Source organism: Labrus mixtus, chromosome 21, assembly GCF_963584025.1.
Source record: "Labrus mixtus chromosome 21, fLabMix1.1, whole genome shotgun sequence".
NCBI classification, from domain to species: Eukaryota; Metazoa; Chordata; class Actinopteri; order Labriformes; family Labridae; genus Labrus; species Labrus mixtus.
Window position 1 is genome coordinate 10,219,992 of NC_083632.1, and position 14,369 is coordinate 10,234,360.

General features: G+C 40.3%; 1 protein-coding gene across 1 annotated transcript; it reads left to right on the top strand.

Annotated features, from left to right (window-relative positions):
* Positions 1 to 482: 482 nt before the first annotated feature.
* LOC132955618 (G protein-activated inward rectifier potassium channel 1-like) lies at positions 483 to 13,135 on the top strand. Its single transcript, XM_061028531.1, has 3 exons — positions 483 to 1,691; positions 10,946 to 11,162; positions 11,529 to 13,135. Exons 1-3 carry the CDS (start codon positions 1,023 to 1,025, stop codon positions 12,200 to 12,202), a joined length of 1,560 nt encoding a protein of 519 aa, XP_060884514.1. The 5' UTR covers positions 483 to 1,022; the 3' UTR covers positions 12,203 to 13,135.
* Positions 13,136 to 14,369: the final 1,234 nt, after the last annotated feature.

The window sequence follows — 14,369 nt, forward strand, 5'->3', positions numbered from 1 at the left end:
GTTGTGTGTTACGTTTGTTTAGAGACGTTTTCTGAACGACCATCCTGAGATCCAAGTGAATATGAAGATTTGCTGAGTAATTTCTTCATCGACAACCTGAAACAGTCATTTAAATGAAGTATCGTTATGAATGCAGTTCATAGGCTGCTGCGTCTGACGATATTGGCTCAGTCTCAAGCTCACTTCCAGTGAGGAAACGCTAGGGGGAATCAAAGAGCCACCAGTGATTACAAGATGGCTCTTAGAGTTCAGTCTTATCCTTGAGATGAGATAGAGCTAAGTATGCAATCGGAAATCGTTTAAAAGTGTTGGCAATAAAACGGAAAGAAAGAAATACCTCCAAGCGAAAGAAAAGGGGTTGAATACACGTTCACACTAGCAATGCGATACACAGAACAATAAAGAAAGAAAAGATCATTTCCATTTCTAACAACATATCACCCCACTCTCTCTCTCTCTCTCTCACACACACACACACACACACACACACACACACACACACACACACACACACACACACACACACACACAGTCCCACCCACCTTTCTGTAAGGGAAAATGTGCGGCAGTTCGTGTTCACTCTTGAAACAGTAGTCACTCCCACAATACCGTGTTCCTGTCAGGAGGACAGTGCGCACTGTAGCTGCTGTTTATATACACATCTTAACTGAATGGCGACACCTCAGTGGATCTGCCAAGGACGCATGCAGTCTTGGAGTGGAGTTATCTGAATACAGCTTCTTTTTTTTTCTTCTTTTTTTAAGGCAACTTTAAATTCGTTTATTTGATCTTTATGGATGAACAGTGGACTTCTGTGCGTAAAAGAGTGAGTCTGAACCATGCAGTGCGCAGAATCTCTGCTCACTTGCGATTCACTTACGGGAGAGAGGAGCATCTTCATCTCACAGGATGCGAGACGCGCGCTGATTCCTTTTGAATGGTTTTGGGAAGGGGGTGCCAAACTTGCGTAAAGAGCCGGATTCTGCACAAGTGGGCTAATTAGACTATAGGTGATTCATACAATGTCAGCCATACGGAGGAAATTCGGAGAGGACTACCAGGTGGTGAACACCAGCCAGAGCATTACTTTTTCCGCCCAGGTGAAGAAGAAAAGGCAGCGGTTCGTGGAGAAGAACGGCCGCTGCAACGTCCAGCACGGTAACCTTGGCGGGGAGACCAGCCGATACATCTCGGATCTCTTCACAACATTAGTTGATCTCAAGTGGCGCTGGAATCTACTTATCTTCATCCTCACTTACACAGTCGCATGGCTGGTGATGGCTTTTATGTGGTGGGTGATCGCCTACATCCGCGGGGACCTGAGCAACAGCGGCCACGACTCGTCCTACACCCCGTGCGTCGCCAACGTGTACAACTTTCCCTCCGCGTTCCTGTTCTTCATCGAGACGGAGGCGACCATCGGCTACGGCTACCGCTACATCACCGAGAAGTGCCCCGAGGGCATCATCCTCTTCCTCTTCCAGTCGCTGCTGGGCTCCATCGTAGACGCCTTCCTCATCGGCTGCATGTTCATAAAGATGTCCCAGCCAAAGAAGCGCGCAGAGACGCTGATGTTCAGCCAGGACGCGGTGATTTCGCAGCGGGACGGGAAGTTGTGCCTCATGTTCCGCGTGGGGAACCTGCGGAACAGCCACATGGTGTCCGCACAGATCAGGTGCAAACTCATCAAGGTAGGACAACACATAAACGTAAAATAAATTTAAAAAATCACCACAAAAGTAGGCACACTTTTCCCCTTTCTATTTTCATCTGAAGTCTCTGAACGCCATTATCAACGTTGAGGCTAATTGGCAGTTACTTAATTTGTTCTGAAATAGCCCATTATGTTTTATGAGTGCTTTCCAAGTCATGCATTGAATTTCCATTCATCTCAAAAATTGATTGCACTCCCTGAGGGTCTCTATGATTTGCAGTGTCTATGGTTTTAGGGTTCCCATTTTCATTTGCCCCTGCAGCAACTTCCTTAGAGCTGAATTGGTCCTCAACACTTTTTTTTTCTATCATCCCTGTTCCTTTTTTATCCGCAGTGTTTGTGTGTGTGTGTGTGTGTGTGTGTGTGTGTGTGGTTTTTTTCTGATATAGCCAGGGTCCTCCTCACAAACTGTCCCCCCTCAGTCAGCAGTATGGACGTCAGTGGGCTGTATATCTGTTCAGCCTGAGCTTCAGCTGTCTGCAGATGAGATGAATGGGCCTCCAGGGGACAGTTGGTGGGGAAAGTAGGCTTATTGACTATTAGATCAATTGAACCCATTCCTATACTTTGAGGAAGGCACTTGGGTAAGACTATTTTTTTTAGGTCTCACTTGCAGAGAGATGAAACGCCACTAATCTGCAACACTAAGAGCTGGCAGTGGTAGACTTTTGCATTTATAAAGTGTGTGCAAAATGGTTGCTCAAATAAGGACCTCAAATATGTATTAATCAAAGAAAACAAGTGCAGCAAATGAAAAATGCAGGAAATGGGAGAAAAAAACATTTCACAGTCTTTGCATATATATAAAGTTAGAGGGTTGATCAGATCAGTCTGCATGTAATATTTTTTTTATCTGAAGAAGCTTAGATGGTCCACAGCTGTGATTAAATTGTGATCTCTTCATTTTGTGCTCAAACAGTAATCACCATGCACCAAAAGTCCCTCACATATAATCACATTATTAGACAGTCGTGTGTCTCGCTTTCCTCCGGGTTGCAGTCATGGTTTATAAATGAAATCTACATTTCATCAGTCCAAACATTTGCAGATATCTAAAGAGCAGCGGTGCTTTGTTGTGACAGTGGGGAAGGTAGCTGTGCTTGTGTTGTCTCTGTGGAGCAGCATGGTGATCTTTAGTGACAGTGTACTTTCTGAACCTCGAGGGAGGGTCAATATAAAGCTCACAGAATGTTAACACTACCTTCAATGCATTGATATGGTTCATACTTTGTGTTGCACTTAACGCCTAGTGTACTCAGTCTGTTTAATTTTCCTCTGAGTACAGTAAAAAAAGAAACTGATATCAACTAAAGGAATAAAAGTCACTTAGGTTAACACATTAAAGGCCCTGATTTTATACCTTATTAACACTAATGCTCCAGCTCTTTCCAGGCGGAGCTTTAATTCATTCTATTATCAGTGACTCTCTAATTAACAGCCTGGAAAAGCAAAGAAAATATGGTGTGGTAATCACAATTACTCAACCCAGCATCACAGCACACATTCTGTATCATCTTCTACAGAGGCCTACAGTACATTGGGATTGGTTTCATATTCTGTAGAAGTTTTCCTATATTCACAGATGGGACATGCTGTCATATTTGACTTTGGCTTGATCTGTCTGCACGGTAATAGTGATGTCATATATATATCAGACATCTTCCAAGTAGACTCTTTTCAGTGCACATGGTGCCACGGCAGATTCATTATTAAATAATGACCGTGTACAGGATTTAGATTATGGTTTCTATTTAATCCCTTAAGGCCCAGAGGAGAAGTTTAAATCTTAAAGTTTGAGCAGATCACTTTCACAACCAGAAAACCAGAAGAAAAAAACTGCATAGACTGCTGCAGTACTGTTGCAGAGTACATTCACTATAGAGTGATTTAGCTGCACTGAAACTGTCCTTACCTCCAAGGACGTTGTAAAAGAAAATGAATTTGCCTGTGTAATATAATCAAAACAAAATACACCACAGTGGTAATGTCTGAAGTGTTTTCACTCATCAGTTTTTTCATGTTTTCTTTTAGTTAAGCAGACCTTGGCCGTAGGATCAATTGATGTGATTGAACTTCTCATTCTGGAATATAATAAAAATTATGATTAACTTGTTCTTAAAGCCACAACTCTAAATGTGCTGGTGGAAGGTCAGAGATGTGTGAGATTCTTAATGATCTGCTTTAAAGTTCCAGAGTAACGTGCAATCAATCGGTTCCTCAGGCCTAACAGTAAACAATGAAAACACACTTTTTCAGAGTTCACTTTTATCCAGGACAGTTTCATGGGTTTCATGGATTTTCTTGGACTTGTTTACTACAAAAGATTTAACGTTTTCCCTTACTTTAAGATCAACCTTTCTTCTTTTTCTGGATTTTAGATAAAATCTGTTATTCAAAGAGATAAAAATCTGCAATGCAATGATCGAATGTCTCTTTTAAAGTATGCTAAGTGACACAATGATGCTTACGAGTCCATAAAGCTACACTGCTGAGCTTCCAGACTTTACAGCGGGCTATTGTAGAGTAAATTGGCTCTACATCACCCTGTAGTACTATTCCTGCACTGTGGAAACAATGGCATGGCTTGTGTTCAGGTAACACACAGCTCAAGGTCACAGTGAGATGGGCTGCCCACAAAGCTGAGTGGAGAAATGAGACGCGCTGCAGTAAATCCTGGTGATGGAGTTGTGTAAATGTTCTTTGACATGGCAACTGAAACCCGGTGTCAGGGAGAGTCATGGGTTGTAAATTCTTATAGGACCTGGATACTGCAGGAAAAACAAGGTTGTTACGCATATTTTGGTGCGATATAAAAAAAAATCCCTTTTAACTTATTTTTGTCACGATTTTACAAAATGATCCAGGAGGAAGTGACATAGGAATGACTCACATCTGCTGTTAACTATAAGCCTTACAGTCCAGTTTACAGTTCCCACTCCAGTCTCATGTTTTACCATAACACCAACACATTAGACAACAAAAGATCTGCAGGAGACTACTTTTTTTTGTTACAAGTCCTGTATATTACTTTTTTAGCATTAAATTAAATCAGGTAAAGTGTTAGAATAAGCGTCTGGCAGCTCAGCTTGCAGTCAGTAGAATGTCAGAAAGACACTCATAATTGACGGGATGCTTTATTCGATTTTTATTATGCATGATCATTGGGCCTGTTGCTTTTCAGGAGAGGACTACAGTGGCTGGGAAGTACAAACCAAAAATGACAAAGTGTGAAACACTTTTGCAAAGTTTGAGACCAATTTACATTTTGGAAAACATTTTGACATTTTATAAAACAAATTTACAAGATGCGAAAAACTTTTACGAGCGCTGATACAAATTTACAATCAGCAAAATCTTGTCGATTCCAGACTTAGTGAGCTGTCAATTTTGTTTTGACAAACAGACTGCGTTGACGGTTCAGGTGTGTTCCGCAAAACGGACAAAACATCATTGGGTCAGCATTTACTCCTATAACACGTTTTCCACAGTCATTGCGCTCAAAACAAACTTATTGACAGCTCACTCTGTCACTCCCGGGTCACTTCTGGCAATTGGTACATTCCCTTTCGGCCAAGATTCAGTTCTGTTTCTAAAATGTAAATCTCTTTTGTTCTTTATGAAAGTGCTTTAGTCATTTTTTATATAAAATGTTTTCCAAAATATAAATTTGTCTCAAGCTTTGCAAAAGTATTTCAAACTTTGTAATTTGGGTTTGAACTTCCCAGCCACTGTAGAGGACTACTCTAAAAAAACTGATACAAGATAAAATACTTATAACAAGCTTAGCAAATAGGCTAGCAGCAACTGAGCTCTCAACAGCTTGAATGAGAGGGAAAGTACAGCTGCACTTCAACTTCTGTCCAAGAAAGATGATACAAGACTTGGGGATCCAAGGATCACTAAGCTGATCACCGACAACAATTTATGGCTTGACATTTCCATCTACAAATTTTACATCATTATTCCGTCGTAGACTTCTGCATTTCTCTATAATGCATATTAATTAAAATGATATCTGTCCTTGAATACCCATTAATATTAATGCATCCTTCATTAATAAATCAAAAGAATGCAGTGGTATGTTCACTGACCCCTGAAGCACTTTCAGAATATGATTTTTAAATTAAAGAACATGTTTGCATCTGGTATTCTAGCCATGCGTGGAGAGCACTAAGCGAGCTATGACCAGAAAGAAAACAGAATTAAACAGGAGAGATGTGGCGAGCAGGACCAAACCAAAAGATGGAAGGAGAAGAGTGACAGCTTGTCAATGTAAGAAGAGGCGGGTCTCAATAGTTTGTTCGGCGGCAGGATGAGTGATAAGGAATAGAAGTAGCAGAATGACAGGCATGGATGCTGGTTGTTGAAGGCGGATAGACAAGTCAGCACAACACTACACAACCGTTACTCAATCTGAAAGACAAGCAGGAAAAAGGGGAATACAAAGAGAAAAGACAAAAAGAAAGAAAGTTGTATGAGCTTTAATGATGTTGAGGGGAAATTTGGAACAGCTGATAAAATGTTACAGGTGTTCAAAAACAACCTCTGGCAGCCATTTTCTCTTGACATAACTCTTACGATGGGAACCTTGAATCTGTTGAAATGTTGTACTGTTGAGTTCCAGGTCGGAAGTCGGGGATATCTGACACATTCTTAAGTACAGCTATAAGTACGATCAGCAACTGTGGGAATAAAATGGAAAGTAAAAATCTGGAAGGACGGTTAGCCATATGGAAGTTATAACAACATATTTGATAAATGATTAGCTTCTTTTAGACAACAGCTAATGTTCCCATCACTTCCTAGCTCACTTAGCCATAAGCTTAAGTTTTGCCCTCCTATTGTGTTCTATGATGTTATCATCACATTCAAAACTTTCCCAGCTTGAATTACCATTAGCTAAAAAGTAACGCCATACTTTCCATATCAGAGCAGTTGCAAACAATATTTTTTTTATCTTATTGTATATTATCAAACAGTAATGTTAGAATTCAACCACTCACCCTAGCTAAATTTTCCATTTTCTAGGTACTTAAACGTTTCTTATTATAACAGTCAAACCTAATGTAAGCACATAACCACTTCTATCCAGCATTACCGTTAGCTAGAAGTCTAGTTGAAAATATAATGTTGCACATTCCTTATGTTAATACCATTTACTACAGCCCCAAGCGTTTGAGATCCAACCAAAGCATGATTAAAGAGGAAATCAGCTGCCTTGTGAATATGTCCAGCACAAAATTCAAAGGTTCCAGCTGGAACAATTGGACATATGCACATGTACACTGGTACAAAGCTGCACAAACGCACACTATTCCTTCTAAATGTCCCTGGTTATAATTGTTTGCATCCCTCTCACATATGCTGTGCACACACAGACATACAATATCAATGAGGAAGAAGCTTGTCACTAGGGATTGGGGCTGCTTCCACTTAACTTGACTCTCAGGTGGCTTGGTAATTTAAGCACTCTCTCTACATCAGGCCCCTTTCCAAAGCCCATTAATTTCCCCCCTTGTGGCTCGACTGTTTATGGATTGTGAAAGAACACACAAGTCTTTCACCTTGTTGGAACCTTTCACCATCAAGCAGTTTGCTCCTTCCTCAGCAGAGGTATAATTTTCTGCAACGCTATCTTGCAAGTCACAAACAAGTATCTGGGTAAATGGCAGCTTTCACTTTCATGACTAGAATGACTTAGATATGATTTTTCAAGGAAATTGGCTTCCATTTCCAGCATATATTGTATGAGCTTTGCTGACTAATGCAACACCTGCATGCACCATCTCGGGGACAATTTTCACATTAAATGTGTCGGTGAGATAAAAAAATGAATTTATAAATATGGAAGGCTTTTTAGAATGATTGTATGCACTCCTCCAACCTGCAGGAGATGTGGAAGCAGTTTCCAGCAGAATAAATAAACAACACTAGCATAAGATCAATTGCAAAAGTACTACACTGAGTTTTGCCATTTTTACAACATATGTCTGATAAATGGGGATGAAGCAGGCAGATAGCTATATGAGATAAGACAGGAAAGGGTCTAGAGTGTGCACAACAGAAATATAAAATATGACTTTAAAAATAGATGTCAGACTTGATAGCATTCTCACAATTGTTAAATTTAAGGCTACAGCATACAACTGGTTGAGTTAGCATAGTATTGTACAGATAGCCTGACTCTGTCCAAAGACAACAAAATACTCTGTGTGTTAACAAATACACAATGTGGTAATTCATTGGCTGGAAATGCGATTGAAGGTTAATTTTGTTACCTTTGGAAAAGCACTGCTAGCTTTCTGCACTGTTTGCAGTATTTGTGCTAAGCAAACATAAATGGCTGCTGACTATAGCTTCATAATTCCTGTACAAACACGAGTTGTTTTAATTTTCTTACACTACTCACAGCAAGGAAGTATATTTTCCAAAGTTTAGAACTGTTATATAACCCTGAGCGGGGATACAGGCCAAAACCAGCCTTGCTGAAACAATGGGGCAAGTTACAGACGAGACAACAAGTTGAACAGATTGTGTTAAACGACTTGACAGACAGCCAAGCAATGCACAATGGTTTTGAATACAACAGATTTTACAACTGCGGACATTTATCACAGAGGCAACTGTATAACCACTAACAAGGTCAGAAGGACATTTTAACGGTAAAAGTCATCTACAAAGTGTGTGTGCTTGCATGCAGGCTGTTACCGATGCAGTGTGCAGTTGGATGACATTGCAACAAATGTGATTAAATCTTTTTTTTTGGCTGGACAAATTTAAGGAATATCTTTTACTTTGTGATTTTTCCGTCCAGACTGGCAGATTAGAGGACAGGACGGGGTCTTTCTACAACTGTCTTCATTTTCATTTTCCCAACATCCTCACTTCGTCTTAATTTTTCTGTAAAACATCTTTCTAATTGAATTGGTTTGACTTCAGTTAGGAAGTGGCTCCCTGTCTGAATATTTCATTAGTGCCATTCCCTGATACAGTTCAATGGGTGACACTTTCCCTCACCAAGGCGCGCCAGGGATCTGTGGGCACAGACGTCTTCCTGTGAAATGTCACACCCTTCTGTCCTCAGCATCACTGTGAATACAAATGACAGTCTGTTTGCCATCTGTGGACTGGTGGCTCTTCACTCAAAGGGCCATAGAGGCCCCTCTGCATACAAGATGAGAGAGAGAAAAATATACTGGTTCAGAGTTAAGCTATAGCTAAATATTACTTAGTTTGAATTGTGTTTCTTTTGTCCTCGTTTTTCTCTTGTTGATTGCAAAAAAATTTTTTTGTAGGGTTATTATCTTTAGCCTTCTGTGAGAAACAAACACATTTTCTTTATAAATAGTGTAAGAGGCTCTCAGTTGACAGGCAAAGAGGTTTTATAAGCTCATTGAGAGCCTTTGACCTAATCCCATGTTTTAATCTAACAGCTACATGAGTACTTTATTTGACTGAGCTTGGTTTCCCTAGAGCAAAACAAGTGTTTTCTAATAATCTAATGATACTTGTCTACAAGGCCAGGCTGATACTCAGGAGTTTTTAAGTAGCATGTTCTTATGTACAGGGATATATTTCTGTCTCAATGTTGCAGCATGATGATAAAAGAGCTGTAGAAGAAGTGAGATGCCTTTTTCTTTTTATATTTCCACAGACATTCACTACTTTACCTGTCATGTCTGCCTGTGAGAACATAGAGAACAACATCAATGTCCTGAGAATACTTTTTTAGTTTTGTTGCCTCTCTTTGATGTATTGTTGTGAGATCTATTACTATGCACCAAAAAAAATGTCAAAATGTTCCTTTCCTTTGTATCCTTGTATCAAAAATCATCCCATGTCTCTGCTGAAAGGCGCAAGAACATATTTTCTTCCCTGGAGGCAAATAAATATTCCGTCCTAAAAATGTCATCATAGATTTTTGGGGCAGAATCAGCCGCCCATTTTTGTTTAAAAGAAAAACAACAACAGTCAGGTCTGATCTAAAATAGCTGTGCATTAATATGTTCATTTTTGTAGTGTTATTGATAAGTAATCCTTAGATTGAAGACAAAAATGTACATTTAATTGAGCATGATGCATGAAGTTGTGAACAACTATGAACACCTGCAATGTGCAGACTTTTTCCTGTTCTAAAAAAATCGATTCCCTTCCCACTCAAACTCCCACCCCAACATCACATGTCATGTGGAACCATGTCAAATCACAGATGAAAATTGCTTTCACGAAGTGATTTCATGGGACTCTTAACACAAAGTCTGTTACATTTCCATCAGAGCTGCCTGCAACAAAGCATGCAAACAAATACAGAAGTTGCAAAGATGGAAACATCCATCTGAGTGGAAGGTATTATCCAATAGAGAAAACATCTTAATTGTCCTTTGCTGTTGTTAGGCCTCATCCACCTCATGTGGAGAAAACCTGATTGTTGACAGAACCAGGATTGCTTTTCCTCAGTTTCCGATCTCTTTGTTAAGCTAAGCTAACTAGCTTGTGGCTGCTACTTCAGCTTCTTTTCAATCTTATGAGAGTGGTATGGCATCCCTCTTATCATCTAATTCACTGCCAGAAAGTCCCTTAATATTCACAAATGCATTCCTGAACATTTCTAGAGGCAAGTTCTCCTGAGGCAAGACGTGACGTAAAAAACAACAATGTGGAAATGGCGGACAAACCATCAGAGTCCACTATAAAATGATATAATTTGTTGCATTCATATGATTAAAGATGAAAACTTATAATGATATTGATTATCAAGATTTTGACATGTCATTTTAACCTTATAAAGATAAATGTTTATATGTTTTTTATTTCAGTACTTTATTTTGGTGCAGTGTTTCTTGAAGATTTATTTTTGGGCTTTTTGTGCCTTTATTGTAGGGATAGGATAGTGGATAGAGTCGGAAATCAGGGAAAGAAGTCATTTAAGGATACCTTTCCGATAGAAAAGGACAGCTGTCATTAAAACTAACCCATGAACACCAAGATTCCTTCAAGTGTTTGTGTCGGCAAGTCGGCGTGTCCCCCCACCACCCCCCCCAACACTGTAAACCTAGGGGAAACACTGTAGTGGTATCCAAATTGAACTTTAATCATTCATCTGTTTAGATTACCATGTTGCTCTATCCAGTCACTGTTAACTTTCAAATATTGTTGGGTTTCATATCCCCTAGCTCCATTGAAATTAATGGAAAAAAAACCCCTAAATGTTCTGATCATTTGTGTTTCTAGTCACGGCAGACCCCGGAGGGTGAGTTCCTGCCCCTGGATCAGTGTGAGCTGGACGTGGGTTTTGGGACGGGGGCGGACCAGCTCTTCTTGGTGTCACCTCTGACCATCTGCCACGAGATCAACAACAAGAGCCCGTTCTTCGATCTGTCACAGCGCTCCCTCAAGAACGAGGAGTTTGAGATCGTCGTCATTCTAGAGGGAATCGTTGAGACTACTGGTTAGATCAAGTTATATATCTTTTTTTTTTTTTTAATAAAAACTTTCATTACCCTAATTACTTTTGGATCATCATTTAGCCTGAGGCAGAGAGCATTTCTCAGTGATGCATGATTAAAAAATGTAACAGAATGATTAATTTCATGTTCATTAATTATTCAATGGCATCAGTGTCGTGTTTTTTTCTAATATATCTGTCTCTCTTTTCCCTCGAACAATTCACAACTTTTCATTAGTTTGTTTGGCTCACTTCATTTTGATTTAACAGCTCACTTTCAAAAAATGTTCTTCACAGTGTTACTGTATTGGTCTTTTTGCCAGTATTTGAACTATTTCACTACAATCCCATCTCTTCTCTCCATACTAGGAATGACATGTCAGGCGAGGACGTCTTACACCGAGGATGAAGTCTTGTGGGGCAACCGTTTCCTCCCAGTCATGTCACTGGAGGAGGGCTTTTTTAGAGTCGACTATTCCCAGTTCCACAACACATTTGAGGTCCCAACACCACCACACAGCGTAAAAGAGCAGGAGGAGAAGTCTTCACTGACATCACCGAACCCTCTGCCTGTTGCACCCACGCCCTCGTCCCCTCTGTTGGGTAATGGTGGACGTGGCGGGCGAAGAGAAAGGCTCCTGTCGGCTGACTGTGCGGACCACACGGAGGACCAAGTCACCAGACGGCCCAGCAAACTACAACGCATGAGCTCCACTAGAGAGGAGCTCCTCTTGAGGGGGTATAAGACCGGGCCATCCTTGCCCGGGGGTAAGGCCTCAAGCACAGGAGATCTTCCGCTTAGTATTCAGAGGCTAAGGTCCAGCTCCATCCCAGCTGTGAGGCAAGGACAGCCAGAGGAGCAGGTCCAGCTGTTGTCCTTGGATGGGGAAGCAGAGGAGGGAGAGGTGGAGAAACACAGACTGCCAGCAGCATATAGCTCCATTGTTGCCCAGACCCCAAAGCCAGTCCAGATCCCCTTGGTAGGGAGTCGGCCAGAGGACAACCTACCGGCCAAACTGCGCAGAATGAATGCTGACCGCTGACTTGTGCTGACTACCTTTAAGACTTGAAACATTTTGAAAACTGAATCAGGCTTAATGGGCATTGCATATAACTGAAAACTACTGTGATAATAGTTGAATTTTTGTCCTGCAGATTTTGACCAGTATTTTACCTTTACTTACGGGCTCTTTAATAAGTTGTCCAGTGCCACAAATATAAGTACAACGCCAATAAGCCATCCATCCGCTCATACTGTGAGTCATCTTTTCATAAATCGCCATCTGTGCCCCTAACTGACTTCTCATACTTCTACCCTTGTGCTTGTTTATTTCACTTCTGTTCAAAGAGTTAAATCAAAGACTTTAAAATCCCAACAAGCACCATTTTTATAGAAAACACAGACCTTTTTTTGACCATTTACTGAACCCTAACCCTTTCCCAAACTGCAATCTTCCAATTATTACTTAGCTACTGTAACTATGCACAGCAGGTCTGTCACCATCTTGGATTTTCCACAGGCCTGAATTGGTTTCCAGGGAGCTTCATTAAGGTAAAAGACGCATCTTGATGCTACCTGATTTTTGGCCTCATTCATTTTTAAAGAGCCCATATTATGCCCTTTTTGGGGTTCGTATATTTAATCTATGTACCTACTAAAGTATGTTCACAATAGCTAAAGTTCAAAAAAAGTGTATGCTTTCATGTACTGCCGCTTCTGACTCTCTCTCTAAGGCTCTGAAGTGCCCACGTTCAGAGTCCCCACATTTTTTCGAGGGGGGCTAGAACCGAGCGTTACATGCAGCTAATGCTACAGCTAACAGGAGGACGTAGGAGAAGCCGCGTTTCCGCGGACTTAGAATTTTTGCAAATAGATGTGCCTAAACATGCACAGGACACTTGGAAAACACACTAAAGAGCATATAAAACCAGAAAAAGCATAATATGGGCCCTTTAAGGGAAACATTTTTGAATTATGCCAATTGTCTGAGTCCATTGCATTAAATCAGGATACAAGTTGCAATCTTTTGAGGTATTTTGCTGCAAAAAAGTTTCACCTGGTGAGTTTTTAGTAATCTTTAAAAATAAGGCTCTGGATCACAAAAGTATGTAAAAAATATATTTAATCTGGGGATAAGGATGTACACTAGGGATGCATCGATGAATCAGTTTAACATCAGTATCAGCCAATATCGGCCCTGTTGACAGACATCAGCACATGGCCAAATAATGTGGCATGAGACAATGCCCGTAGCTGATGTTTATTTGTTGTGCCAAATCATTTTAATGCCGGCATCTAGCACACCTAACTAGTGATTCAGATTTTTTTGATGGGCAGAGGGGGTCCCCTCTTGAACAAACTCTGACTTGTTTTCATTGTCAAACATGAGAGAACATGTTGGCATTGTGGGAGTCGACACCAAAAGAAGCCATGAAACAAACATGGGCAAGCTGCTAAATTGTTATTTCAAACATCTGTATCGGCATCGGCCCTGATTTTCCCAATCAGTGCGTATCTAATGTGCACCGGGAGGTACATTTCAAAGGACTACCAACGTGATGTGCTACGACATCACAGACCTCAGGGGATTCACATTTTGTATAACAAGGACGTGTTTGGTAATATACTTGTCAACCTGCTTAAGGGTGATTAGTAAAGTTTGCAAAAAGGTAGCGGGGGAATGGACAAAATGACAAGGTCACACTTTATGCATGAGGATATGTCAATATTATAGTTATAAATAAAAAAGAGCATGTTAGCAAAGCAGTCAAACAGACTTACATGAAATAAAATGACACTTTTTCTCACTTTTCACACTTCAAACACTTTTAGCACAATATTATGTACTGTCAGTAATCACAAGGTTTATATTTTAGACCTATATCATCACTGTTATGTTTAAGCAGAAAGAGGCATTTTGAAAAATCAATGGAAGCATGGTTTTAGTAAACTAATGGCGGTAATGGTACCTGAATAGCTTGCCTATATGGTTTAGGGGTACAAATGAGTTCAGAACCCACAGTTCATACATTTCTCAATTCATTTGGAATGGCTTATCTGCCTCTATCATCATTGTTAAGCAGATATGAAAAGTGCAATATGGAAGCTTGACAGTTTAAGCAACAATAAGAAAAGTGGTAGGGCTTAGCAAATGGTCAATCTGCCTGAAAACGGTTTGTTTTTTAAATCAGGAAATACAAATACACTTA